This window comes from Orcinus orca, chromosome 1, assembly GCF_937001465.1.
Source record: "Orcinus orca chromosome 1, mOrcOrc1.1, whole genome shotgun sequence".
Lineage (NCBI taxonomy): Eukaryota > Metazoa > Chordata > Mammalia > Artiodactyla > Delphinidae > Orcinus > Orcinus orca.
This window is the reverse complement of record NC_064559.1, coordinates 23,359,302-23,386,589: the sequence shown is the minus strand read 5'-3', so window position 1 is coordinate 23,386,589 and position 27,288 is coordinate 23,359,302. Positions and strand designations below refer to the sequence as shown.

Genomic DNA, 27,288 nt, shown 5'->3' with positions numbered 1-27,288 from the left:
TGAATGAAGAAATTAAAAATATTTATTACTATAGGTGATCTACAGTTTTATACTTTACAGTTCAACTAAAATAACATTTGCCAAAGCCAAACGTATGACATTTTAAATACAGACATTTACATATAATGCAACACACATCTAAAAGTAAATATTTCCCTATAGTTAGAGACATACATACTTATTAGCATCATCATATTTGAATAATATAGTATTAAATGATTCAGTGAGATTTGGAATAAGAACATGATCCATGGAGGAACACTATCTGAATATGAGCCAGTGTGGCATGTGCCTGAGTTTCCAGGGCCTTGGACTCCTTGCCTCTTTATTTCCTCTCATTCCAAAAATAAAGGTTTATGACTCTGGGGATAAACCTCCTCTGGTCATCATTCAGATGACTGACTGCCCACTCTTTTAGTGGAAAGTTTTTCTCACAGATGAGAAGATGCTCCACTCAGTCCCAACCTGGAGCTATTGCAGCATCTGGTCATGTTTCTTTGACCAGCAGAAGTGGTTCCGTATAACTGAGTAAGTCCATGCTCACTTAGGAATGAGCACAAATGTGGATCCCATTCTTGGTTATCAACCTAGGTTCTGTATGACCTGGAAGTTCTGTAGAGATGAATGTGTCCTCCCAAAAGTTCCTGTTGCTGGCTTATAACTAGAAGTGATATATTGCTATTCTTGAGCCAGGGTTCTATACTCTCTATAACTGAACCAGAGAAAAGCTTCATCATTATAGAAAATGTTGTCCAAATACATGGCTATCTGAGCATCATATAGTTTACATCTAGAAAAAAAAGTCCAAACTAGGTATTTGGCCAAACTGTTGAAATTTTGCAAAAGTTTAACCTTTACAATCTTATACAACATAATTATTACTTCTTTTCTGCCTTTTAATTAAGCAATAAGTTTTTCTGACTGAATGAAATGAAGTCAGATGGAAGCTTTTACAGAATATCTTGGCAGATAGAGTATATATTGTCAGAATAAAAATTTTGATTTGCATTTTTTAAATCATTTTGAATGATGCACTTTATTTTAAAAGACTTACCAATTTGTTAACATAAACACGCTATATCTTAGAAGCAGATATACAAACTTGCCAGCAAAATGAGCAAAATTAATTTTCTTTATAACCAAATGGCAACATCTGACTTTACATCCTGGAATTCATTGTAGGTAAATGAACGTGATCGTCTTCTAAGATTTGTTGGTCTCTGAGGTCTTCCTTCTATCAAGTCTAAATAGATGTCAGATTTCAGAAAACGTGTGTAACTGTCTTGCTCCATGAGCTGATACACTCTGCTTTGTGCAGCATCAAAACTGTGGAGGGTGGGTTGGGTGATGCTCCTGGTGATGATTTCTTTGGTGTGAAAATCAAGGTTAACCTGGATAATAAAAACAATAATAAAAGTGTAATTATCGTCAATCTACTTAAGTAAACACCTTTGAGAAACAGAAGTAAAGGACTGACTCCACGTTGGAGGGGGCATACGGCACTCGGATGCTTGGTGCTTTTCCTGTTGTGGGTCCAGGGATCCAGTGATTCACTCTGGGCTGGCATGTTACCTGGCTCTTCTCTCCCTTTGCACCCGGTCCTTATCAGTCTCTGCCAGTGTAGGATCATGGAACAATGTAATGTTAGGTGTCCTAGAGATCATTAAATTCAACTCATTTTCAAAGTGAAAACTAAACTTTGTAGAAATTCAGTTATTTTGAGTGAGGGCAAGCAGTGTGTTTGGGGCATATTTGGGATTTCAATGTGAGGCTTTTGCTATATCCCAGTGCTCTTTTCAGTATATTATGATGTTTTCCTACAAGCAAACATGTGCTGAAAATGCCTATATGCATATATACGTGTGTGTGTATATATATATAAAGATGTAAAATCCTTTAACGCTTTTTATCAAAACATTGATGATATATTCGGCTTTGATGGTGCTCAGTTTTCAGTTTTCACGTAGGTTTCTTTTCCTTTGTGGGTAACACCACATAACCAGCTGCCTTTGTTTACTTGTGTGTAAGGGGAAGACAGGATAATACGTTGAAACACAAAACAGATTGAGACATACTGAAACAAGGAAAATAACTGTCATTTCATGTGCGACAGTATCTACATAAGCAGTGCTACCTCGTGGACAGCAACAATTTATAGTCAAACAGAACTCTTAACAGTGACAGATTATCAGTTCTACACTTCAGTGAAAAGACACTATTTATTGAGCACGTACTAAAAATACAGAAACTGTAATTCATATTCAAGGATAGTGAAGTAATATTTGCTGGTTTAATAGCCATTTTAGCAGTTGTTTCATACAGTTACCTCATACTGAGCTTGCAGTAAAAAAAAAATCACAATTGTTTTTTCACTTGAACCGTTGCCAAATTAGGTTTTCCTCATCTTTCTATTATGAAATTTTCTTTTAGTCCATCTTAATGTGTAGGGATAATAATTACAGGGCAAATGAAACTTTGTACAGGTAGATGAGCTAACATTAAAATAGTACATAATACAAACTTCTTGATTTCTCTTACCTTCATCACATACAAAAATCTTTAGTTTCTACAAGCAGTTACTTGTGCTAAGGTGATTAACATGATAATGAATCTAAATGTTGCAATTAATTGTGTTCACTCTTAGTCTAGAATAAAATACCCTGAGGAGTAACTTCAGTTATACCTTTCCATAGCAATATCTTATAATGCATTCTGTTTGTAAATAGAAATCTATATACAGGCAGACCTCGGAGATACTGCGGGTTCCCTTCCAGACCACCTCAGTAAAGGGGATATCGCAATAAAGTGAGTCACACAAAGTTTTTGGTTTCCCAGTGCATAAAAATGTTATGTTTACATGATAATCCATTAAGTGTGTGATAGCATTATGACTAAAAAAACAACATACATCCCTTAATTAAAAAATACTTCATTGCGAAAAAAGGCTAACCATCATCTGAGCCTTCAATGAGTCACAGTAGAAACATCAAAGATCACTGATCACAGATCACCATAGCAAGTATAATAATAATGGAAAAAGTAAGAATTATTGTGAGAACTACCTAAATGTTACATAGAGATATGAAGTGAACCAATGCTGTTGGGAGAATGGCACCGATAGACTTGTTCAAGGCAGGGCTGTCACAAACCTTCAATTTGTAAAAAACAAAATATATGTGAAGTGCAATAAAGTGAAGGGAATAACATGAGGCATGCTTGTAAATAACCACCATTTTTGTTTCAACAAAATTCTGACCTTTCTGTTAGAATGTATGGCAGTACCGATTTGATGAAGACATATTCTCTCAAAAAATTTTCAAACAGATGTAAATTTTTACAATCATCTTTACCTCTTGTGGAGCATCATTCTGTATAAATTTCTCATATATTGCTTTTGCTTTATGAATTATTTGTTGAGGGTCTTTGCTTTTCTTGAAATCTTCACAGGCTATCCAAAATTCAATGTTTTCCTCACTGAATTCAGTTTTAAGAAATCTGGTAAAAGTCTCCAGTCCATCTACCAAGGAAAGAAGTGATATATTTTAACTAAAAAATATTGATACTGAGAATATATGCTACTTGATATTGAAGTACAACTGAGTGTTAGCAGAAGCGTCTTCCCTCTAATTCAGGGCAGTAGCACACATCTTGCTCATGAGGAACCATGTTAACAATTAGCTGAAATCTTCACAACTATGAAAGATAAGTACCATTTCTGTTGAAATGAGGCTGGTATCATACTTAGACCTGAGTAACAGGGACCTTAAATCTGGACCTCACTTTGGGTCTCTCTCAGCTGTGCCTTTCCTTGGGGTGAGTGTCGTAGGGTTATTCTACAGAGCCAAAGAGCCATTCCAGCTGGAGATCATCTCTCAACTTCTAGACCATGCTTCTTGGACTCAGGACCCTGAAATTCCCTTTAAAAGGCTTTGTGGGGCTTCCCTGGTGGCACAGTGGTTGAGAATCTGCCTGCTAATGCAGGGGACACGGGTTCGAGCCCTGGTCTGGGAGGATCCCACATGCCATGGAGCAACTAGGCCTGTGAACCACAACTACTGAGCCTGCGCGTCTGGAGCCTGTGCTCCGCAACAAGAGAGGCTGCGATAGTGAGAGGCCTGTGCACCGCGATGAAGAGTGGCCCCTGCTTGCCACAACTAGAGAAAACCCCCGCACAGAAACGAAGACCCAACACAGCAAAAATAAATAAATTAATTAATAAACTCCTACCCCCAACATCTTCAAAGAAAAAAAAAAAGGCTTTGTGTTTCCAGGATTGGCACAGTCCTCTTCCCCAGATACATCCACCAAAGGCACCTGTCTCAGTGGAATGCACACCCCAAGGCTTGAGTGTGGACAGGACTTGAATTTGCACGCTGGAGTGTCCACCGAAATGTGCAAAGAGGCCTCTCACAGTGTGGAACCAAACCATGGGTGTAAAGTGAAGGGAGGTGGGCTATGCTTATAGGGTAGAACTGGGAAGAGTCTGAGAATTTTATATTCAAACGTAATCTACCATGTGTCACAATAGAAGGATAAAATGTTTTTTTTTTGTTTGTTTTTTGTTTTTTGTTTTTTGCGGTATGCGGGCCTCTCACTGTTGTGGCCTCTCCCATTGCGGAGCACAGGCTCCGGACGCGCAGGCTCAGCGGCCATGGCTCACGGGCTCAGCCGCTCCGTGGCATGTGGGATCTTCCCGGACCGGGGCACGAACCCGTGTCCCCTGCATCGGCAGGCGGACTCTCAACCACTGCGCCACCAGGGAAGCCCAAAATGTCTATTTTTAACAGTTTATTAGCCTGATCTGTAACTCTTAAGCATTTAGAAATATAGTATGGGGCCTCCATTTTTACTTTTTTCCTGAGGCCCATAAATGTTAGGGGCAGGTATCAAGTCTTATGGAAGTCTGCCAAGGTTCAAGTTCTTGTTCAGCTAGTTACTATGTGGTCGTGAGTGAATTACTTTTCCTTTCTGTGTCTCAGTTTCTCAATATTTAAAATTAAGATAATGATAAAACCGACCTGATAGAGCTGTTTAGAGAATTAAATGTGCCAAAATGTGCAGGACGCTTAAAACAGAAACTGGCGTATAGCAAGTACTCTATCTGGGTTTTGATGGGGGGTGTGATGGTTATGATGATGTTGATGATTTTGATGACTATCGTTTTTTTTAGGCTCAGTGAGGTAAAGTTTCATAGCTAAAACTGTGGCAGACTCAGGATTCAACACTAAGACAATCTGACTTTAATACTAGGGTTCTTTCAACTATTTATGATATTCTACTTTTTTGGGCTAATAGGTTTTTGTTTTTTTTTCATTTATTTTTGGTCGTGTTGGGTCTTTGTTGACGCGCTTGGGTTTTCTCTAGTTGCGCGAGCGGGGTCTACTGTTTGTTGCGGTGTGCAGGCTTCTCATTGTGGTGGCTTCTATTGTTGTGCAGCACCGGCTCTAGGCACGCGGGCTTCAGTAGTTGTGGCTCGAGGGCTCTAGAGCGCAGGCTCAGTAGTTGTAGCACATGAGCTTAGTTGCTCCGCGGCATGCGGGATCTTCCCAGACCAGGGCTCGAACCCGTGTCCTCTGCGTTGGTAGGCAGCTTCTTAACCACTGTGCCACCAGGGAAGCCCTGGTATTTTTTTTAAAAATTAAACTTCTTTGAGAAAATTATAGATTCACGTGTAGTTGTAGGAAATAACAGAGACAGAGCCCATGTACCCTTTATCCAGTTTCCACCAATATAACATCTTGTAAAACTGTAGTAAAAATATCACAAATAAGATAATGATATTGATATAGTTAAGATACAGAATATTTCCATGATTACAAGGTTATCTCATGTTGCCTTTTTACTGTTATACTCACATTTTTCCCACACCCAACCCCTCCTTAAATGTTAGGAACCAATAGTCTGTTCTCCATTGCTGTAATTTGGTCAACTCAATAATATGGTATAAGTGGAATCATGTAGTATATATTGTTTGGGGTGGCTTTTTTCATCTACCATGATCCGCTGGAGATTCATCAGTATATCAGTAATTTGTGCCTTTTCATTGCCGTGTTGTATTCCATGGTATGGATTTGTTTAACCATTCCTGTTGAAGGTTTTGGGGAGCAATTATCAATAAGGATGCTATAAATATTTATGTATAGATTTTGTGTGTGTGTGTGTAGACGTAAGTTTTCATTTCTGTGGGATAAGAGAAGTGAAGCTGTTCAGTTATATGGTATTTGAAATAGAGAAGAGAGCATTATAGAAGCATTGAGAAAAGGTAAAAATGTTCCTTCTAGATTTTTCAGATAAATTTTCTCAGGGACTTCCCTGGCAGTCCAGTGGTTAAGACTCTGTGCTCCTAACGTGGGGAGCACATGTTTGACCCCTGGTTGGGGAACTAAGATCTCACATGCTGCACAGCACAACCAATAAATAAATAAATAAATAAATAAATAAATAAATAAATTTTCTCAGAGAAATTCACATTTGAGTTGGATACAAACGATTTTTAGCAATCTTTCTTTAGATTTGTTCTCTACTCATAGTTATGACCTAATTTCTCTTTCTGCTATCACAGGTGAGTTATTACACAAGGAAATTTCATGAGTCCTGTCTAGATTTCTCACCTAGCAGCATTTGATAATAATGATCCCCTCCTTTTTGAAATATTCTTCTTCCTAGGATTCTAGGACACCATACCTCCTAATTTATACCATCCGATTACTTTAAGCCTGGCTTAATGTCTTCTGTTCCCTGGTTAAATGTGATGTTCGCTGGGATTCTGTTCTTTACATTCTTCTCCTTTTCTTGCCTCTTCTACCTCCCTTTTCTTTCTCTATCCTCCTGTATCCTTGTCTTCTAACATTTTTCCTGAAACTCCTTTCCCCCTTATTTCCCTCTGTACTTTATGCATACTGTTGGCACCTACAGGCAAAATAAGGCATTACAAACAATCTTGCAAAACAAAGTTTCTCTGAGTTAAATTTTGATCTAATTAAAAGATTTTAATCTCATTACAAGAAATCATTAGAAGAAAATTTTTCTCTTCACCTCAGATATTCCTCCAGCTACTGATCTATATCTTTCTCCTTACAAAGTCTTTTGAGTAAGCTTTCTGCAGTTGGTCTCTTAATCCCCTTCACTCATTGGCCTCCCCATACACTAAAATGTGGTTTCTACTCAACGCTTGACTTAAATAATTTTTACCAAAATGACTTACTGTAATATTCCATGGAAAAATTTTTTTTCCAATCCATATATTACTTCATCTCTCTATGACAGCAGGCAAAGATGAAATATGTCTGTAATTCTTTTCTATGGCACATACACTCTTGAGTTTCTTCTTATATCTCTGACTACTGCTTTTCTAAATACTTCTCAGTTTATCCTTCTTCCTTCTTCCCTTTAATTCCAATTCCAGGGCAATCACTTCAACACTTTAACACAATGAATATGCTGATGATTTTCAGAAATGATCTCCGGCTCAGATCTCTTTCCTGAGCTCCAAGCTCATATCACCCAACATTTGGTAAACATCTCCACTGAATTTCCCACCAAAATAATCACATCACAGCTGAATTCAATATCTTCACCCAAAAGCTTCCCAGAATGTTTCCCAAGCAATGACACCATCCACTCAACAACTTAACCCACAACCCTGGCATCCTTAGGGATCCCCAATTTTCTTCTCAACTCAATTGATAATCAAATCTTCTCAACTTTATCTTTTTTATGTAGCATGCATCTGTCTTTTTATTTTTATTCAATCTGGAATTACCCTTATTCAAACCAGGATCATATTTTACATAGATTATTATAAAAACCTTCTAAATGGTGACTCTGACTCCAGGCTTCACTTGCTTCCCTCCCCTGCTAACCCCCCCCCCAACACTTTCCAAGTTATTATTCACATTCTAGTCAGTAATATCTTTCTAGAGTACAAACTTAATTATGTTTCTTCACTGTTGAAAATTTTCCAACAATGCCCTTAATCTCTTTCCACTCTCTTTCTCACACTCTAAGCTCCAAGCACAGTGAAATAACTTAGAGTTCCATTCATGTGCCATGCTCCCACATCTCTTTAGCTTCTATTGGAAAGATTTTCTCTTCCTACTCCAATTTTATCAATCTGATTTCATCAGGCTAATCTGTATCACCCACTGAAGTTTAAATTAGAGATCACTTTATCTGGAAAGATTTCACTGATCTCTCAAGAATAAGTTGGGTGTCCTTCATATATGACTTCCTGCACTGGGTAACATTTAAACTATTGTGCTGCAGTTGCTTCCTTATTTTTGTTTCTCATGCTATATTGTGAGATTCATGAGATGAAGGCCCTTGTCTAATTTGCCACAAAAATCCCCAGCGTGAAGAAATCACTCAATATTTACTTACTGAAAGAAATAAGTAATAATTGAAAACATGAGAAAAAGTACAAATTTTCATTAAAAATACAAAAGTTCTAGCAAAAAAATCTTGTTGAGGAGGCAGAGATGAGTCTGAGGATCATGATATGTTTGGGATTTGTGGGTCAGGGTACAGAGGAAAAAAGAGAAGAAAGAAACATGCAGAGGCTGCCTGGAAGTCTACATGCAGGTTACCTGTAGATCCTTGGCTGAGGGTCAGGCTGTACACGGGCAGGGCAAACTCTGTGAAGCCCAGAAGAGTATAGCTACAGTGGTGCTGAGAGGTAAATGGAGATCAGGGAGTTTGCATGGGTCTGGGAGACTTTGGATTTCTGGCCCAGCTATAGTGGAGATACCCAAGAAAGGCTATATTTTTGGTATAAATACTACAGGCAAGGTCTTTGTCCTCAAACTAAGATAAATTGGAAAGAGATTGGTTTTAAATATCAAACTGATCAGAAAGAATCAAGAGGATCCACCCGTGATTTAACTGACTGCCAGAAAAATAGTCTAATGCTGTTTAAAGGAAGACAGCATAATCTAGACTCCTATATCTTCCTCCTTGCACACATACAATAAAAATTTATTAGGCATGCAAGAAATGTCTAATGTGACCCATTATCAATAACAAAAGTGGTCAATAGAAACAGATACCTGAAACACAAGATACCTGAAATGTTGGAAATAGCACAATGTTGAAGAATGAAAAGGTTAAAAACATAAGGAGTGAATAGATGCAAAAACTCAGAAAAGAAATTGAAACTATAGCAAACAATCAAATGGAACTTCTAGAACTAAAATGGAAAATACCTGAAGCAAAAAAAATTCATTGGATCATCATGACAGCAGATTAACAACTGCCTAAGAAAAGATGAGTAGACTAGAAGACGGGAAAATAGAAATTATTTAATTTAGGATAGTAGAGGACTTCCCTGGTGGCACAGTAGTTAGGAATCTGCCTGCCAGTGCAGGGGACATGGGTTTGAGCCCTGGTCTGAGAAGATCCCAAATGCCGCAGAGCAACTAAACCCATGTGCCACAACTACTGAACCTGAGCTCTAGAGCCCACAAGCCACAGATACTGAACCCACCGTGTGCCACAACTACTGAAGCCCGCGTGCCTAGAGCCTATGCTTGGCAACAGGAGAAGCCACCACAATGAGAAGCCCACACACTGCAACAAAGAGTAGCCCCCGCTCACCACAACTAGAGAAATCCCGCGCACAGCAATGAAGACATAACACAGCCAAAAATTTTAAAAAATTTTAAAAAAAAGGATAGCACGAAACGAGGGGGGAAATTTCACAATTATACTTCCAGATTTTAATTCTGTTCACTCATACATTTATAGAACAAATAGACAGAATGTCAATCAGAATATGTAAAACTTGAACATTATCAACTAAATTGACCTAATTGACAATTATATGACATTCTACCAAATACATATTTTCAAGTGCACAAGCAAGATTATCTAAGATGGATCACATGCTAGGATGTAAAATGAATATAAATAAATGTCAAAAGATTGAAGTCTTACACAGTATGTCCTTTGCCCATAAGGGTTTTAATCAAAAATCAACTAGTCATTTTCACAGTGTTGATTCTTCCAATCCAACAACATGGTATATCTCTCCATCTGTTTGTATGATCTTTAATTTCTTTCATCAGTATCTTACAGTTTTCTGCATACAGGTCTTTTGTCTCCTTACGTAGGTTTATTCCTAGGTATTTTTTCTTTTTGTTGCAATGGTAAATGGGAGTGTTTCCTTAATTTCTCTTTCAGATTTTTCATCATTAGTGTATAGGAATGCAAGAGATTTCTGTGTATTAATTTTGTATCCTGCTACTTTACCAAATTCATTGATTAGCTCTACTAGTTTTCTGGTAGTGTCTTTAGGATTCTCTGTGTATAGTATCATGTCATCTGCAAACAGGGACAGCTTTACTTCTTCTTTTACAATTTGGATTCCTTTTATTTCTTTTTCTTCTCTGATTGCTGTGGCTAAAACTTCCAAAACTATGTTGAATAAGAGTGGTGAGATTGGACAACCTTGTCTTATTCCTGATCTTAGAGGAAGTGGTTTCAGTTTTTCACCATTGAGAACGATGTTGGCTGTGGGTTTGTCATATATGGCCTTTATTATGTTGAGGTAAATTCCCTCTATGCCTATTTTCTGGAGGGTTTTTTATCATAAATTGGTGTTGAATTTTGTCAAAAGCTTTCTCTGCATCTATTGAGCTGATCATATGGTTTTTCTCCTTCAGTTTGTTAATATGGTTTATCACACTGATTGATTTGCGTATATTGAAGAATCCTTGCATTCCTGGTATAAACCCCACTTGATCATGGTGTATGATCCTTTTAATGTGCTGTTGGATTCTGTTTGCCAGTATTTTGTTGAGGATTTTTACATCTGTGTCCATCGGTGATATTGGCCTGTAGTTTTCTTTCTTTGTGACATCCTTGTCTGGTTTTGGTAGCAAGGTGATGGTGGCCTCATAGAATGATTTTGGGAGTGTTCCTCCCTCTGCTATATTTTGGAAGAGTTTGAGAAGGATAGGTGTTAGCTCTTCTCTAAGTGTTTGATACAATTTGCCTGTGAGGCCATCTGGTCCTGGGCTTTTGTTTGTTGGAAGATTTTTAATCACAGTCTCAGTTTCAGTGCTTGTGATTGGCCAGTTTATATTTTCTATTTCTTCCTGGTTAGTCTTGGAAGGTTGTGCTTTTCTAAGAATTTGTCCATGTTTTCCAGGTTGTCCATTTTATTAACATATAGTTGCTTGTAGTAATCTCTCATGATCCTTTGTATTTCTGCAGTGTCAGTTGTTACTTCTCCTTTTTCATTTCCAATTCTATTGATTTGAGTCTTCTCCCTTTTTTTCTTGATGTGTCTGGCTAATGGTTTATCAATTTTGTTTATCTTCTCAAAGAACAAGCTTTTAGTTTTATTGATCTTTGCTATTGTTTCCTTTATTTCTTTTTCATGTATTTCTGGTCTGATCTTTATGATTTCTTTCCTTCTGCTAACATTGGGGTTTTTTGTTCTTCTTTCTCTAATTGCTTTAGGTGTAAGGTTAGATTGGTTATTTGAGATGTTTCTTGTTTTTTGAGGTAGGATTGTATTGCTATAAACTTCCCTCTTAGAACTGCTTTTGCTGCATCCCACAGGTTTTGGGTCATTGTGTTTTCATTGTCATTTGTTTCTAGGTATTTTTTGATTTCCCCTTTGATTTCTTTAGTGATCTCTTGGTTATTAAGTAGTGTATTGTTTAGCCTCCATGTATTGTATTTTTTACAGATTTTTTCCTGTAATTTATATCTAGTCTCATAGCATTGTGGTCAGAAAAGAGACTTGATATGATTTCATTTTTTAAAAATTTACCAAGGCTTGATTTGTGCCCCAAGATATGAACTATACTACCCAAAGCAATCTACAGATTCAATGCAATCCCTATCAAACTACCAATGGCATTTTTCACAGAACTAGAACAAAAAATTGCACAGTTGTATAGAAACACAAAAGACCCTGAATAACCAAAGTAATCTTGAGAAAGAAAAATGGAGCTGGAGAAATCAGGCTCCTGGACTTCAGACAATACTACAAAGCTACAGTCATCAAGACAGTATGGTACTGGCACAAAAATAGAAATATAGATCAATGTAACAGGATAGAAAGCCCAGAGACAAACCCACGCACATATGGTCACCTTATCTTTGATAAAGGAGGCAAGAGTATACAGTGGAGAAAAGACAGCCTCTTCAATAAGTGGTGCTGGGAAAACTGGACACCTACACGTAAAAGAATGAAATTAGAACACTTCCTAACACCATACACAAAAATAAACTCAAAATGGATTAAAGACCTAAATGTAGGGTCAGACACTATAAAATTCTTAGCGGAAAACATAGGCAGAACACTCTGTGACATAAATCACAGCAAGATCCTTTTTGCCCAATGGAAATAAAAACAAAAATAAACAAATGGGACCTAATGAAACTTAAAAGCCTTTCACAGCAAAGGAAGCCATAAACAAGATGAAAAGACAACCCTCAGAATGGGAGAAAATATTCACAAACGAAGCAACTGACAAAGGATTAATCTCCAAAATATACAAGCAGCTAATGCAGCTGAATATCAAAAAAACAAACAACCCAATCCATTAATGGACAGAAGACCTAAATAGACATTTCTCCAAAGAAGATATACAGGTAGCTAACAAACACATGGAAGAATGCTCAACATCACTAATCATTAGAGTAATGCAAATCAAAACTACAATGAGGTATCACCTCAAACCAGTCAGAATGGCCATCATCAAAAAATCTAGAAACAATAAATGCTGGAGAGGGTGTGGAGAAAAGGGAACCCTCTTGCATTGTTGGTGGGAATGTAAATTGATACAGCCACTATGGAGAACAGTATGGAGGTTCCTTACAAAACTAAAAATAGAGCTAACATATGACCCAGCAATCCTACTACTGGGGATATACCCTGAGAAAAACATAATTCAAAAACAGACATGTACCAGAATATTCATTGTAACTCTATTTACAAGAGCCAGGATATGGAAGTAACCTGAGTCCCTTGACAGATGAATGGATAAAGGAGATGTGGCACATATATACAGTGGAATATTACTCAGCCGTATAAGGAAACGAAATGGAGTTATTTGTAGTGAGGTGGATGGACATAGAGTCTGTCTTACAGAGTGAAGTAAGTCAGAAAAACAAATACCATATGCTAACACATATATATGGAATCTAAAAAAAAAAAAAGGTTCTGAAGAACCTAGGGGAAGGACATGAATAAAGATAGAGACGTAGAGAATGGACTTGAGGACACGGGGAGGGGAAAGGGTAAGCTGGGACAAAATGAGAGAATGGCATGGACTTATATATACTACCAAATGTAAAATAGCTAGTCGGAAGCAGCCGCATAGCACAGGGAGATCAGTTCCGTGCTTTGTGACCATCTAGAGTGGTGGGATAGGGTGGGTGGGAGGGAGATGCAAGAGGGAGGAGATATGGGGATATATGTATATGCATAGCTGATTCACTTTGTTATAAAGCAGAAACTAACACACCATTGTAAAGCAATTATACTCCAATAAAGGTGTTAAAAAAAATCAACTAGTAACATAGCTTTAAAAGCCCCCAAATATTTGGAAATAAAACAACACATATAAATAATTTATTGATCAAAGAAGGAATCAAAAGAGAAATTAGAAAGTATTTACAATTGAATTATAATAAAAATACAGCGCATCAAATTTTGTAGGTTGCAGTTTAAACCACATTTAGAGGGAAATTTACCACATGAAATGCTATACTAGTAAAAAATAAAATCTGAGTTTCTACTTTAAGAAGCTTTAAAAACAAGAGAAAATTAAAGCCACAGTAAGTTGAAGGAAAAAAAATTATAAAAGAAGTCTACATAAAAGAAAACAAACCATAGAGAAAATTTACAAAGCCAAAAGTTGGTTCTTCAAAAACATTAATAAAGTAGAACTCCTAGTGAGGCTGTTTCATAGTAGTAGGAAGCAAATCAGTGATATTTCCACAGATCTTAGGCATATTACAAAGATAGTAAATATTATGAATGATTTTATGCCAATAAATATAATTTAAATAAAATGGGAAAATTGTGTAAAGAAAGCCTACCCAAACTGACACTGAAGTGAAAAATCTGAAACTATTAAATTAATAGATTTTTATAATAAAAATACCACCCCCCCAAAATAAAATCTTGGGCCCTGATTTGGTGAATTTCATCAAACATTTGAGAAAAAAGTATTCTAATCTTATACAACTTACAGAAAACAGTGGAGGGATGAATAATTTCCTTCTCATTTTAAGAGGCTAGGATAATTCTAATACCAAAACCTGACAAATGTAACACCAACAGCACCCCCAGAAATAACGATTAAGAAAGGAAAAGAAAATTATAGACCAATGATCACAGATGTAAAGATTCTGAACAAAATATTAGAGACTTAAATTCAGGAATTTAAAGAGGGAGAAGCATACATTCTAGCATTAAGGCAAAAAAATTATGAAGTAAATGATAGCTTTCTTTGTCTACTCAACTTATTTTCACTTATATTCATTTCTTCTATTCACTGTTCTCTAGAACTATTCCTCATGGTCCATGATTATTTGTAATATAATAAGTTCCATATAGAATGAAGCAAGAAGAATGAATATGGTAGAACTATGGTGATAACTAAGAGGGTTTGCATTTTTAACATGTTTAAAGGTTTTGAGGGCTAAGTGCTGTTCATACACATTACTACATTTAATACTACAACATATGTCTGGAATATGTCCTATATTAATTTTCGTAGCTGAGAAAACTGAGATTCATATAAATTCAATTGTCCCAGATCTCAGTTTTCAAACAAACAAGTTGTAGAAGTATATCTTTCTCAAGAAGGCAGCACTTTCTGTCATAGGTAGAGTAACAGTCCTTCAAAGATGTCCATGCCCTAACCCTCAGAACCTGTGACTACATTACCTGACATGGAGCAAAAGCTTTGCTGATGTGATTAAGGTTAAGAACCTTGAGAGGGGCAAATTATCCTGGATTATCCAGGTGGACCCAATCTCATCACATGAATGCTTAAAAGTGAAGGAGGAAAGCAGAGAAGTGGGTCAGGGGAATGCGATGTGAGAAGCACTCTTGCTGCCCTTCAAGATGGCAGAAGATGGTCAAGAGCCAGAGTGTGGTGGCTTCCAGAGGGTGAGAGTGGCCTTAGTTTACAGCCAGCAAGAGAATGGAGACCTTGGTCCAAAAGTGCAAAGAGCTGACTTCTGTCAAGAACCCAAATGGATAGGAAAGGGATTCTCCCCAAGACCTTCCACAGAGGACAACAGCCTGCTGACACCTTGATTTTTTTTCCAGTGAGATCCGTGCTACACCTCTGACCTACAGAACTGTAAGATAATATATTTGTGTTGTAAGTCCCTAAAGTTATCATAGCTTGTTACACAGCCACAGGAAACTACTATAGTCCTCAAATCATGTGTTACATGTCACCATTTACTTCTCCTATATCTAGAACTTGTCCTGTTTGTCATGAAGCATTGTGTTTTCATTTTTGTTTTTAATGCTGAAAGCAACTGTTTGATTATATTAGAGATCCAGGAACTTAATGTAAGAGAACAACAGCCAGAAATGGCATAACCTACAGACATTCCCTAAGTGGTAGGTATGGGATCTCTCCAAACACTACCATGATAGAGGAGCCCTGTGGGCGTCTTCTACTCCACTGCTCCTTCCATTGGTGTTTTCATTGGGGTGAGGGGAGAGTCTGCCATTTCTTTTCCTTGGTAAATTGATCCTGAGCACCAGATGTTAGTGGTTAAACCTTAGTGAAGAAACTAGGAAGACAAGCAAAGGTCAGTCTCAACAAGAATTTGAGAAGGCATCATAGGACTGACATGCCACCCAGAAATTGTCCACAGTGATTAGATGCTGGTAAGATAATTCCTATTCAAACACATCTGTCTTAAGGAGGCCTTAAGGAGTTCTAAGCGCTTCCTGCTTAAGTCAACAAATTCTAGTCTCTGAGGAGAAGGAAGAATGATCAATGTGAGTGATATTGAACCACTCTTGTTCTTATTTCTCTAGCACAGTTAGTGTTTGATTTTCAAGATTTATTTCTCATGCTGTGTAGTGTGCTTTGCTCAGAATGTAGCAGAAAAATATAAATGGATAATGATTCCTTGAAGCTTTTTGATAGAAGATTTTCCCCAAATACCTACAAATGTATATATTCTCAGAGTAAAGTTAATGATCTATCTCTGTTTTTATTATTTTTAAGCCAAAATAGCTATCAAAGTGAAAAACAGGGAGTCAGACAAGTGGGTTTTACCCTGACTTGTTAACCCACCAGCACTCTTAGGGATTACTGTTCCTCAGTGCGGTCTGTTTGACTTTCCTTTCCACAACTCTTTTACCCTCTGTAGCTCAGTACCCGAACTTGTAAAAAAGCAGTTTGAGTCATTACTATTGTCGAAGGTTACATTCCTCTAATTTTGGAAAACTACATCGCAGCAGCAACCTTTCAGACTTCAGGTAAAGCTGGAGCCCCAGGCTGATGACTTTAGAAAATAGGCTGAATAAGCATCATTTGGCTATTGATTGGCAACAGCTTGAAAACTTCTTCCTTTTCCATTTATGCGACTAGAAAGATCGTTTTGTTGCCTAATCTCTGCTTTTACTTTTGATCTTTTTTTTTTCCTTCTTCTTCTTGTGTAATGATCCCAGAAGGAAACAAGGAGACTAAGGCAAAACATGCCTTTCAACCCCTCAATCAAAATTGAAGTAGAATTTGAAATGTGGGCAATGTTTAGGTGTGTGAAAGAAAAGCCACAACAAAAACAACCATCTGTAGACCAATTGGCTTAAACCAAACTTTAGGTAGTTACGTAGTCATGCCCCAGCCTCTGGCCAGAACTTTAAAAAAAATATATTGAGAATTCCCCCTTGATGAATTTTTAGTGTAATCAAAAACCGCTGCTTAGCACCCATACTTCCTTCCTCTTTAAAATTTCTAAAACGTTTGCCCTTTTTTCCTCCAATTAACATCCACTTTTTGCTGGATTGAATCCTAACTATATGTATATTCTCTTAAGTTATCTCTCATAATTATCTTCACAACTGATAGATTCTTTGTATTTTTTAATTGAATTCTGAAATTTCTTATTTGCTCGGTAGCTGCTATAAAGTAGTCTGAGGAGGATTCCTTGACTAGATATTAGGAAACAATTGGAAGCAAGACAGCAAAATGATGGTGAGAACATCTTCAGGTGATCCTAATTAAAAAAAGCAAAAGTGGTCGTATGGAAATGTGCACTTTGATATTGAAAAGCCTGTCATTGGGTGGTATTGCCCTGTGTGTTCATGATGTGGGTCCTGCCTCTTCCTCTCCCACAATGAGAGACATCTGTCTTGTTCTAACTTGCTCCTCCGTTACTATTTAAATGGAAATTAAAGCAAAGTTAGCAAATAAAATGCCTGCTATCTTACAACAGAACAGTCTGTTCCAGGTCAGACCTAGACGGGAAAGAGGAAATTAAGAATATGCTTTAGTGGACTTATGAATAAAGTTACTTTGACCCCAGTGAAGGGAAATGCTTTTTGGATTTCATTTTATTTTATCTATATGTCATATATAAGCATGATTGATCAGTTTTTAAATACCAAATTGTTCCTAAAGCAAGTTGATAAATTGCTGTGACAATTTTAGGAGGATATGGTCATCACTTTTCCTATTAATAAATCTCAATTATAAGAAACTTTTTGTATTGACACCTAGAAGGGATCATCCATATGCCAGACAACTGAAATTGTTACTTATTAAAAATAACTTCCTTTGTCTATCTTTTAATTATTTGTGAAACACTTAGTATGAACCTGAGGACTGTATTATAAACTGAAAATGCAATGATATTAATTACAATAGTTGAAGTTTTGAGTCTTTGCTAAGGCCTTGGCACACTGCTATATGCCTTTTATTGGGGCAGTTCCATTTAATTTTCACACCAGCCCTAAGGAGTTAAGTCCTGTTCTACCCATTTATACAGATGAAGAAGCTGAGGTTCAGAGTGTTGAGTTGCCCTGAATCTTACCGCTGGGAAAAGACAGCACAGGGGTTTGAATCCAGGTTTATTTTGTTTATAATTATAGAACGTTTGTCTTTCAACTGCCATGAAACAACAAAGTCTTTACTGTTGAGGAATATGGAGATTAATAGGCAAGACAGGCATGTATAGACCAAGGACTAAGAAATGAGAATTGCAGGGGTGACTAATTCTGTTTGGAGCAGCAGAGAAAAATCAGCTTACTTAAGATGACTATAGAAGCCTTCCAGAAAATAACATGAATGCTACTTAAATAGTCCTTCACTAATTCACAAAGCATGAGTGAGTGTCAGCTCTGTACCAGCCGTTGGGCTTTGGAGTACCACCGTGCTTAGTCTTGAGTTTGATACAGACATTCAAAATGAAGTCACAGCATTAACGTAAGGAAAAGCGCTGTGTGTTAAAAGTGCTCATGGTGAGTTAAAGTGAATGAATCTTGTTGCCATAATATGAATATAATAGGGGAGAATAAATACTGATTCAAGAAACAAATTAATGATGAATGAGAAGGTAGTTCATCTATTTAAAAGTTTAAGTAAATGACTTTTAAAACAAATAATACGTAATATCGTGCAGGATTATCCCAGCACACTTGTTACTTCCTGTTTCTCTTACTCACTTGGGGCAGCTGCATGAAGTCAGGTCACAATGGAACCGTTTCTCACACAGAGGCAGTAACTTACTAAACAGTCCTTTAGAAGAAAGCAGTGGTGAAGACATCTGCCAAAAGCGCTTGATAGAACCCGGGATTAGAATTCACACTGGAAGAAGCTGGCTCAATGTGTCATACAAATATGAAATGCTTGTAATTGCATGTTTCTAAATTGAAACTCTGACATCTGTTGGAGTATTTTTCTGATGCCAAGAAACCAAATGAAACAAAAAGTCAAGGAACTCAGAAGTTGGAAACCCAAATACAGTGTGGTATCTTAAGTACTAGGTTGCCTTGCTTCTCCTTTGATATTTGACTTTGGACCTGCCACAGAATGTGGTGGTTACTTGTGCAATAATGATTTGTTTGTGTGGCCCATTTATAATCTAGACTGGATTTTACTTACTTTTATTTTTTAGATAGATAAAGTAATTGCGTGTTTGTTACGGGTCAGCTTGATTCAGAAAGTTAAATTTGCAGAACCCTGGAATCCCTTATCTTGCAGAAAACTGGTAACTGAAAATTGGAAAGGGCAACTTAAAAAGCCACAAGGTGAAAAGTGTAAGGAGAAGTGCTAATTTCCTTCCCCAAAAGAGAAGTACGCACTTCCTTGCAGCCTTTCGTCAAAGTCAGTAATATGTACTTCCCACAGTATCATCAGTTCATGTTTTTAAATCAAGGGGGTGAAATGACTCACATATTCCTTTTATCCTACCTTATCATGAATTAATCTCAAAATTAAGCTTAGTATATATAATCACAATTTAAAGTGCAAAAAGTCCAAGCAAATAGCTGTTAATAAAAAGACTAAAAATACTGGAATTATTTGCAGTGACTGGAAAAAAGGATGTACAGGAAAATAAACAGGTAGTAGTTGGAAGTTTTTTTTTTATTGACAGACTCCCTTCATAGGAAATAACCTTCTCTTTCAAATCTTTACTTATCAAGTATGTGAGATGGTTAGAAAATGTTTCTATAATCAATCATGCTTCTATATTCTAAGTGTGTGCCTATAAAACCCTTCAAAACTGCTGATAAAGTTTACCAGCAACTAAAAAAGTTCAAAGTCTCACCTGTTATCTTCTCCAAATCTATTTTTTCCACCTCTATTTCTGATCTATAAAAGGCACTCTTACCTTCCTATTAATATGGAACAAAATCTAGAGATCTTTGGCTCCTTTTTCTTCATCTCCTATTTCTTCACCACCTCACTTTACAACATAAGTACACATTCATTCAGTCACCAAGTTCTTCCATTTTCTTTCCAAAATAGCCCTTACGTTGAGGTTAACTTTGATATTTGTAACAACCTTGTAGGCAGTCCTATTATATGCATAGAATTCTACCTTTCTATCCATCAGTTAGCTTTCTAACAAACAAACTCTTCTTGAGTTTGTCCCCAACTTGATTTTCCAATGTGATTTTTCACTACTCTTTACCTCAGTGAATGCGACCTGCTTGCTTTCCTAGGTTATAAGCCCAGTAAGCGCAAATCGCTTATTTCTCTAGCCCTTTTCCTGCCTTTTTCTCTACTCAGGAATAACCTTTTCCTCTGCCTGTTGAAATCTTGCACGCATCGACATAATTTCATGTAATGATTTTCTAAAGCCTACATGAAACATTGCAAGTTCTACAGGCATATTTTAAACTATTTATCCAATTGTTTTCAAAATTATGTATTATCAGCAGCATTGTTTTACTTTCAAAGCTGTCTTACACAGAACCATATAAATATATGCATACAAACACTCACGAATATGTGAGTGTAATATACATATATATGTAATTTTATTGGAATTAATTGATTTGCTAAGTTCATATTGGTAACATTTATTTTCATAAAGTCAATTGGTAAGAAGACTGATAACTAAATTTGAAATTGATGATTATGAATGACAGTCTGATACTGGTTTTTGGTTTATTCCTTTTGTTTTTCTTAAACAACATTTAGAGATTATTGTTATATATGGTTTTAAATCATAGATTTTTATGATTCATTTTTCAGTTTCAGGCAAATTTGTCAATAAACAGGGAAGGCAGGAAAAAAATTACCTTAATATCTGCAGAGAAACAAATGAGGAATGGAGGTTAAATTATTGATGGACTGCAGTGTATTAAATTTACTGTATAACATATTTGAGTTCATTTTTTAAAATAACATTTACTTTTAGAATAGATTAGATTTACAGAAGAGTTATGAAGATAGGACAGAGCTTCCACACACCCCACACCTCCAGATCCCTGCTATTATTAACATCTTACATTGGTAAGGTACATATGTTATAATTTTTTTTATATATAAATTTATTTATTTATTTGTTTTTGGCTGCATTGAGTCTTCGTTTCTTCACACGGGCTTTCTTGCAGCGAGCGGGGGCTACTCTTCGTTGTGGTGCGTGGGCTTCTCATTGCAGTGGCTTCTCTTGTTGCGGAGCACAGGCTCTAGGAGTGTGGGCTTCAGTAGTTGTGGCATGTGGGCTCAGTAGTTGTGGCTCGCGGACTCTAGAGCGCAGGCTCGGTAGCTGTGGCGCACGGGCTTAGTTGCTCCGCGGCATGTGGGATCTTTCCGGGCCAGGGCTCAAACCCGTGTCCCCTGCATTGGTAGGCAGATTCTTAACCACTGCGCCACCAGGGAAGCCTCTACATATGTTATAATTAATAAACAAATACTAATACATTATTATTAACTAAAGTCCCTACTTTGGTTATATTTCCTTGGATTTTACCTTCTGTGCTTTTTTTAATTTTAAAAGAGTTAAGCTACATTTTAGGAACGAAATTTGAATACAATAGTGGAATTATCAAAACACTCCATGGATTCCTTGGTTTCTGTGGAACACAGCAAAAACACTGTTCTTTCTGCTTGAGTTTCATCTATTACCTGTTACCCTAAGCCATGCTTTTTCAAATTATGTTTCTCAATAAAGAATTACTTTCTCTCTAGTTCGCTAAATAAATTGCACTGTTTAATGCCCCATGCCTATGTTGGCTTTCTGCTTGGATGATCTCTTTCTCTTTGTCCAGCTAGTGAATTTTTTATTAATCCCCTAAAATCTAGCATAAGAACCATCTACTCTGCTCCTTTCCTAAAGATGCTAATAATTATTCTGCAGTGGTTTTAGTATCAGGCATTTTTTTGTCAAATAAATACTCAAATTTTCTGATGTATTTTGTTTGACTTATCACTTCACTTCCCATTTGAATAAATTTAATACATTTTCCATTTCCTTTATATAGATATGGCATACAGAATTTGAGAAACTTACACATTTAACGAAACGGAAATTCTATAAAATCTGATAGCGCAAGGTCTTGAAGTGTGTGTGTGTTTGTGTGTGCATGAGTATAAAACTTTCCTTTTTTTTTTCTTTTTGGCCTACAGTCAAGTCAATAGAAATGAGCTGAATTTGACCATTGCAACCATGAGACTTTCTTAGGTGATTATTTTAAGCTTTATAATTTAATAGTACAATAAGATTTGCAATTTAGAATAACTGAATTTTTGGGATTGATTAAAAGAATACCATTAACATAATTTTTTGTGAATCCAGTATAATTTAATTAGCACTTTGATCATGAGCAATGATAATAATGTCTAAGTGGGTCAGTGCTGATTTTTGTTATTCATGCTACCCCCTCTAGGTTCCAACTGCTGCTGTTTTACAGAACTTTAATATTTCCACCAGTAGAGAACAGAGAGGAGCAGATTTTTTTCCATTTGGTTTTGACTACTTGTAAAGCAACATGATTAGAGAATGCCAGGGGAGGATTTTCTGTAGGACTAATTGCCTAGAGAGAACCTTTATTCTCTCTAATGGGTCGTGAGAGTATGATGAAATTATTATATACCAATGTATTAAGTTAAAGAAAAGTCCAGCTTATATATTTCTTTCCATTGAAATTTAACCCTGTAAGTGATGTTTATACAGCTGGGAGCAGGTTGCAAAACAGAAAAAGATTATTAAATTTATTGTTGATAATTATTTTTCATGATAGCAGAAGCCATTTACATTTGTGTAGTGTCAAACAGTTATTGGCTTGTTGCAACCTAAGTGTCCATCGACAGATGAATGGATAAAGAAGATGTGGCACATATATACAATGGGATATTACTCAGCCATAAAAGGAAACGAAATTGAGTTATTTGTAGTGAGGTGGATGGACCTAGAGACTGCCATACAGAGTGAAGTAAGTCAGGAAGAGAAAAATAAGTACCGTATGCTAACACATATGTATGGAATCTAAAAATAATAATAATAATGGTTCTAAAGAACCTAGGGGCAGGACAGGAATAAAGACTCAGATGTAGAGCATGAACTTGAGGACATGGGGAGGGGGAAGGGTAAGCTGAGATGAAATGAGAGAGTGGCATGGACATACATACACTACCAAACGTAAAATAGATAGCTAGTGGGAAGCAGCCACATAGCACAAGGAGATCAGCTCGGTGCTTTGTGAACACCTAGAGGGGTGGGATAGGGAGGGTGGGAGGGAGATGCAAGAGGAAGGGGATATGAGGATATATGTATATGTATAGCTGATTCACTTTGTTACAGAGCAGAAACTAACACACCATTGTAAAGCAATTACACTCCAGTAAAGATGTTAAAAAAAAAACAACAAAAAAACAGTTATTGGCTTCTTACTCATCTCATGTAATCCTGACAGAAATTTATTTCTATTGGAGCTAAAGACATTGTGATCTCCATTTACAGTTGAGGAAGCTGAATATGAAAGTGATTAGGAAAGTGATTGTGAGGCAGAAGAGAACCAGAGCTCAAATCTCGAAAGGGACCCAGGACTAAGTTTTTCCTAGCAACAAATTTGGTTATATTATTCGAACACTTAATATTTACCAGGTGATGTGCTGGGTTTGGAGATCCACAGATGAAAAGACATGTTTCCTTATAATAAACATTCAAACTGGAAAAAAAAATGAATTCCACTTCTTTTTTCCTTGCTCTGACTAGTGAAGAGGCTCAAGGGCTGAGTTGTGCCCAAATGGTGGAAATAATAGGAGATTAAAAGAAGAAATAAGTTTGGGGGGCATGAATTAGGGAGGAAAGTTTTACACAGGTTGTAATTAGATAAATACCTGAACCAAGAGAGTGACAGAGGAGATAATGAGAATGGGAGATAGGTTTTACATATATTTGGCAAGAATTTTAACAAAAGCCAAGAAATGGGTGGATACTGGGAATGAAGAAAAGTTGAAGAAAGCTGTTCACATTATTTTTCTCCAAAATAGGGAGTTATAGAGCATTAAGGTGAAATGAGGATGGAGTAACCCATTAAACTTTTTTCAGCATGAACTTCCTTTCTTACCACTACCCTCCATTTTCACTACATCCTTGCCTAAATTTAAGCCTTGATTTCTCTACCTATACTTTTCTTTCTCTGAGTCAATATTACAATTCAGAGGCAGAATCTGTTTTCATTGGAAGAGGGAAGGTCTTCAGGGAGAGTCTGCAGAAATAGGATTCTCTGTCAGTAAATCTAGGGGAACATGAACTGGTCACCAAAACCTTATAGATGGATGGACAATTAGGAGAAAATTAAAGGACATGAAGACAGATTAGAAAAGTTGGTTTCATCAAAGAGTGCACAGTACTTGAGGCTGAATTGCAAGTACTGCACTCCCAGCAACAGGAGCTCCTGCTTCCAGTAGACACCTTAGGATGAGAAAACCACTGGCAATGCTGTAAACAGTAGTTAGCCTCAGGCTAACCCAAAGAAATGCGGTAAGGAATAGAAGAACTTGGAGATACAAATAAAAGCTGTGGGCTAGAGGAAGTGTGTGGCTATTTGGTAGTGATAAAGTGTTGCTTCTTAAGCAGACTCTGCCTGGTTTAACGTGGAAAGCAATGAACCCTGTGGTTGCTTAGCCTCATCGCCTACTCGGTTCAGTCTGTCAGTTTTGCTCCCTGAAAGAAACTGTGGATTGAATAAAGGCCAGGAAAAAATGCTCAGCTGTTTCCTTATGCAGCTGACTCTAAGGATTAGCAATCCAGGCAGCCTGTCCTCTGACCTGTGCTTGGACAAACTCAGTATTTGTCCTCACTTTCCATCTCATCTACAAAGCTCCACCTTAAATGCCCACCTGATTCTCAGTTACTCTGCAAAATTCTGATGACTGATGCAAAGAGTGAAGCATTTATAAAATTAAAACAATATATATTTTCACGAAGGTTTCCTAAATATCCATGAACAGAGCTACTTTAGATTTTTGATCACTTAACAGTAAAAATAACACAGATAATCTGGGATTTAATAAAACCAAGGATCTCATTCACAAACTAAAAACACTGAAAATATGGAACTATTCATCTAGCACCAAGAAATATTTCATCCACCATAAGTAATTCTTAATAAAATAAGAGTATTTTTAAAATACTCTTATTAGTTGACTGTTCTATTATTTAGTTATTTCTGTGGATCAAAAACTCATATTGCTGTAAATTATCAATCAGACTAAATTTTTATGACAGCCTGCTTTGTATAGTTACATACATATTTTGTATACTTTTCCATTAAAGAATAAAGTATTTGGGAAAAGTAGCACTAACCTTTATGGGAAAGCAGTTTGTCAAATGATTCACCCCATATCACTGCTTCTTCAGGAGAGATTCTGTTCAAGAAACAATGTTTTATAATGGAGTATGCAGAAACTCTACTTATGAATCTGCTCTAACATGTGCTATCATACTGCTCTTTTCAGTCATATTTCACAGGATTTCTCCTTTGATTATTATACAATGGAAATTGTATTTATATTGGAAAGTTCAAATACATTGGGTTTTGCCTATAAAACAATGTGTTAAAATAACATTATTTTCTCATGAATTATTTTATTTTCTAGGGAAAAATAATCATGTGTTAGGTTAAAAACAAAGAAATCAGGTCAATTATCTTTCTTAATTTGGCAAATAGGAGAACCTAATCTAACAGTGTCTTTCAGTCAAACTTTTTTAAAACTGCAATTTCCTTGAAACTCTTACCAAAATATGCAACAATTTTTTTTTAACAGATACAGGAAGTTTGACTAATGAAGTTTTAAAAGGGTAAGAAATAGGAAACATTCTTAATACAACAAATATTTTAGAAATGTTGATAATTGAGAATTGAATATATTTGTCTTGGATCTTTTATTGGTCATATTTCATATTTGGAAAAATTTATATTATCCTAGTGTATAAGGTTATTCCATTTTCTGTTTGAACTAAAGAAATGGCTAAAAGTTACAAAACATCCCTTTTTGTGCTTTACTTGATACTGTACCTAGGGCATTTTTTCCAAACTACTGAAGAAAGAGATGAATAGCACTTCTCAATGACATTGTGCAAACTCTTAAATTAATGAGTATTTCATCAGTTTAAAATACAAAGTGATGAAGGAGTAAAATATATCATTTAAAATTGGCAGGCATATAATTTTAAAAGAGCATCTTTAAATTTTTATGAGATTACTTAATTCAAGCTATTAAAATGGTTTAATTTTATGGAATAGATCTAGTTTTTTTGAAATGAGATCGCTAACCCTTCCTTATATTACTGTGTAATATTCAATAAAATGGTAATCCCTAATTTCCTCTTTCTTAAATCTTTAATGATAGAATCAGCAAAATGTCCCCCCCCCCAGATAATTACAAGTTATTCACCTTGTTTCTTTGGCCAATTGCCCAGATCTGCTGGAAAGAGTATCTTCGTGAAACTCAGGTTTCTGCACAAGAAGACTTAGCCTATTTCTTTTTTCCTTAGCTCTGTAATGAAAAGGCATTAGCTTCAGGACAACTTGGATGACAATTGAAATCTCTCCTTCTGACTGACAAACAGATTTGGGATTGGTAATCACCTGGACACCCCTTCTCACCCACCTCCCTCACTCTGGACACGCTCAGTGGTTTTCTTAAGAATTTCATTTAAATACTGTTTATGGAGGAATTAGGATAGCATATGTGAAATATACTTGTTTTTTTTCCCCTCAGTGACTTTAAAGTATTTGAGATTATATTTCAATAAATATTATTACAAGTTCTCCTGTGTGGTTAAAATTGTTGCACTTTAAAAAATAAAATAAAAATACTTTTAGATTTAACAGTTATTTACTCCTAATAAATAGATTTTTTTCAGTTGTAATATTACAATCAATATATTTTCAACCAGATATTTTAAAAACAAGTGCTAACAAATATTCAATGTCGATCATGTTTTTAAAAGTATAAGGCTAACTTAAAAAATTATGATTTTTACCTGATTTTGGCTTCTTTGCTTGTTTCTTCTTTTCCTGAACCATATATTAACTTGAAAAAAGTTTTTTCTTTTGGTTCACACATATTTAATTGAGAAAAGAAAAACAATGATGTTTCCATCTTCTCTGTCTAAAATGTAGAGATGTCTAATTTATTACATCTTTCACTTGTTAATGCTATTCCATGGTTATACATAATGGAGTAAAAAGTTATCTCAACCCGTCAGCAACACTTTAAAAAAAAAATCAAGAGCTTGGGTTTCTGCCTCTGCAAAAATATAGAACTGAGGAACTAAAGTACAATTCAGTCTGGAGTTGTTTAGGGAAATGAGACTACAATTTTGCAAAAT

General features: G+C 36.2%; 1 protein-coding gene across 1 annotated transcript; it reads right to left on the bottom strand.

The window, feature by feature from the left end:
* Positions 1 to 27,288, bottom strand: RGS18 (regulator of G protein signaling 18). Its single transcript, XM_004275846.3, has 5 exons — positions 26,941 to 27,288; positions 26,349 to 26,450; positions 25,258 to 25,319; positions 3,351 to 3,517; positions 1 to 1,391 (listed from the first exon to the last, which is right to left on the bottom strand). Exons 1-5 carry the CDS (start codon positions 27,057 to 27,059, stop codon positions 1,134 to 1,136), a joined length of 708 nt encoding a protein of 235 aa, XP_004275894.1. The 5' UTR covers positions 27,060 to 27,288; the 3' UTR covers positions 1 to 1,133.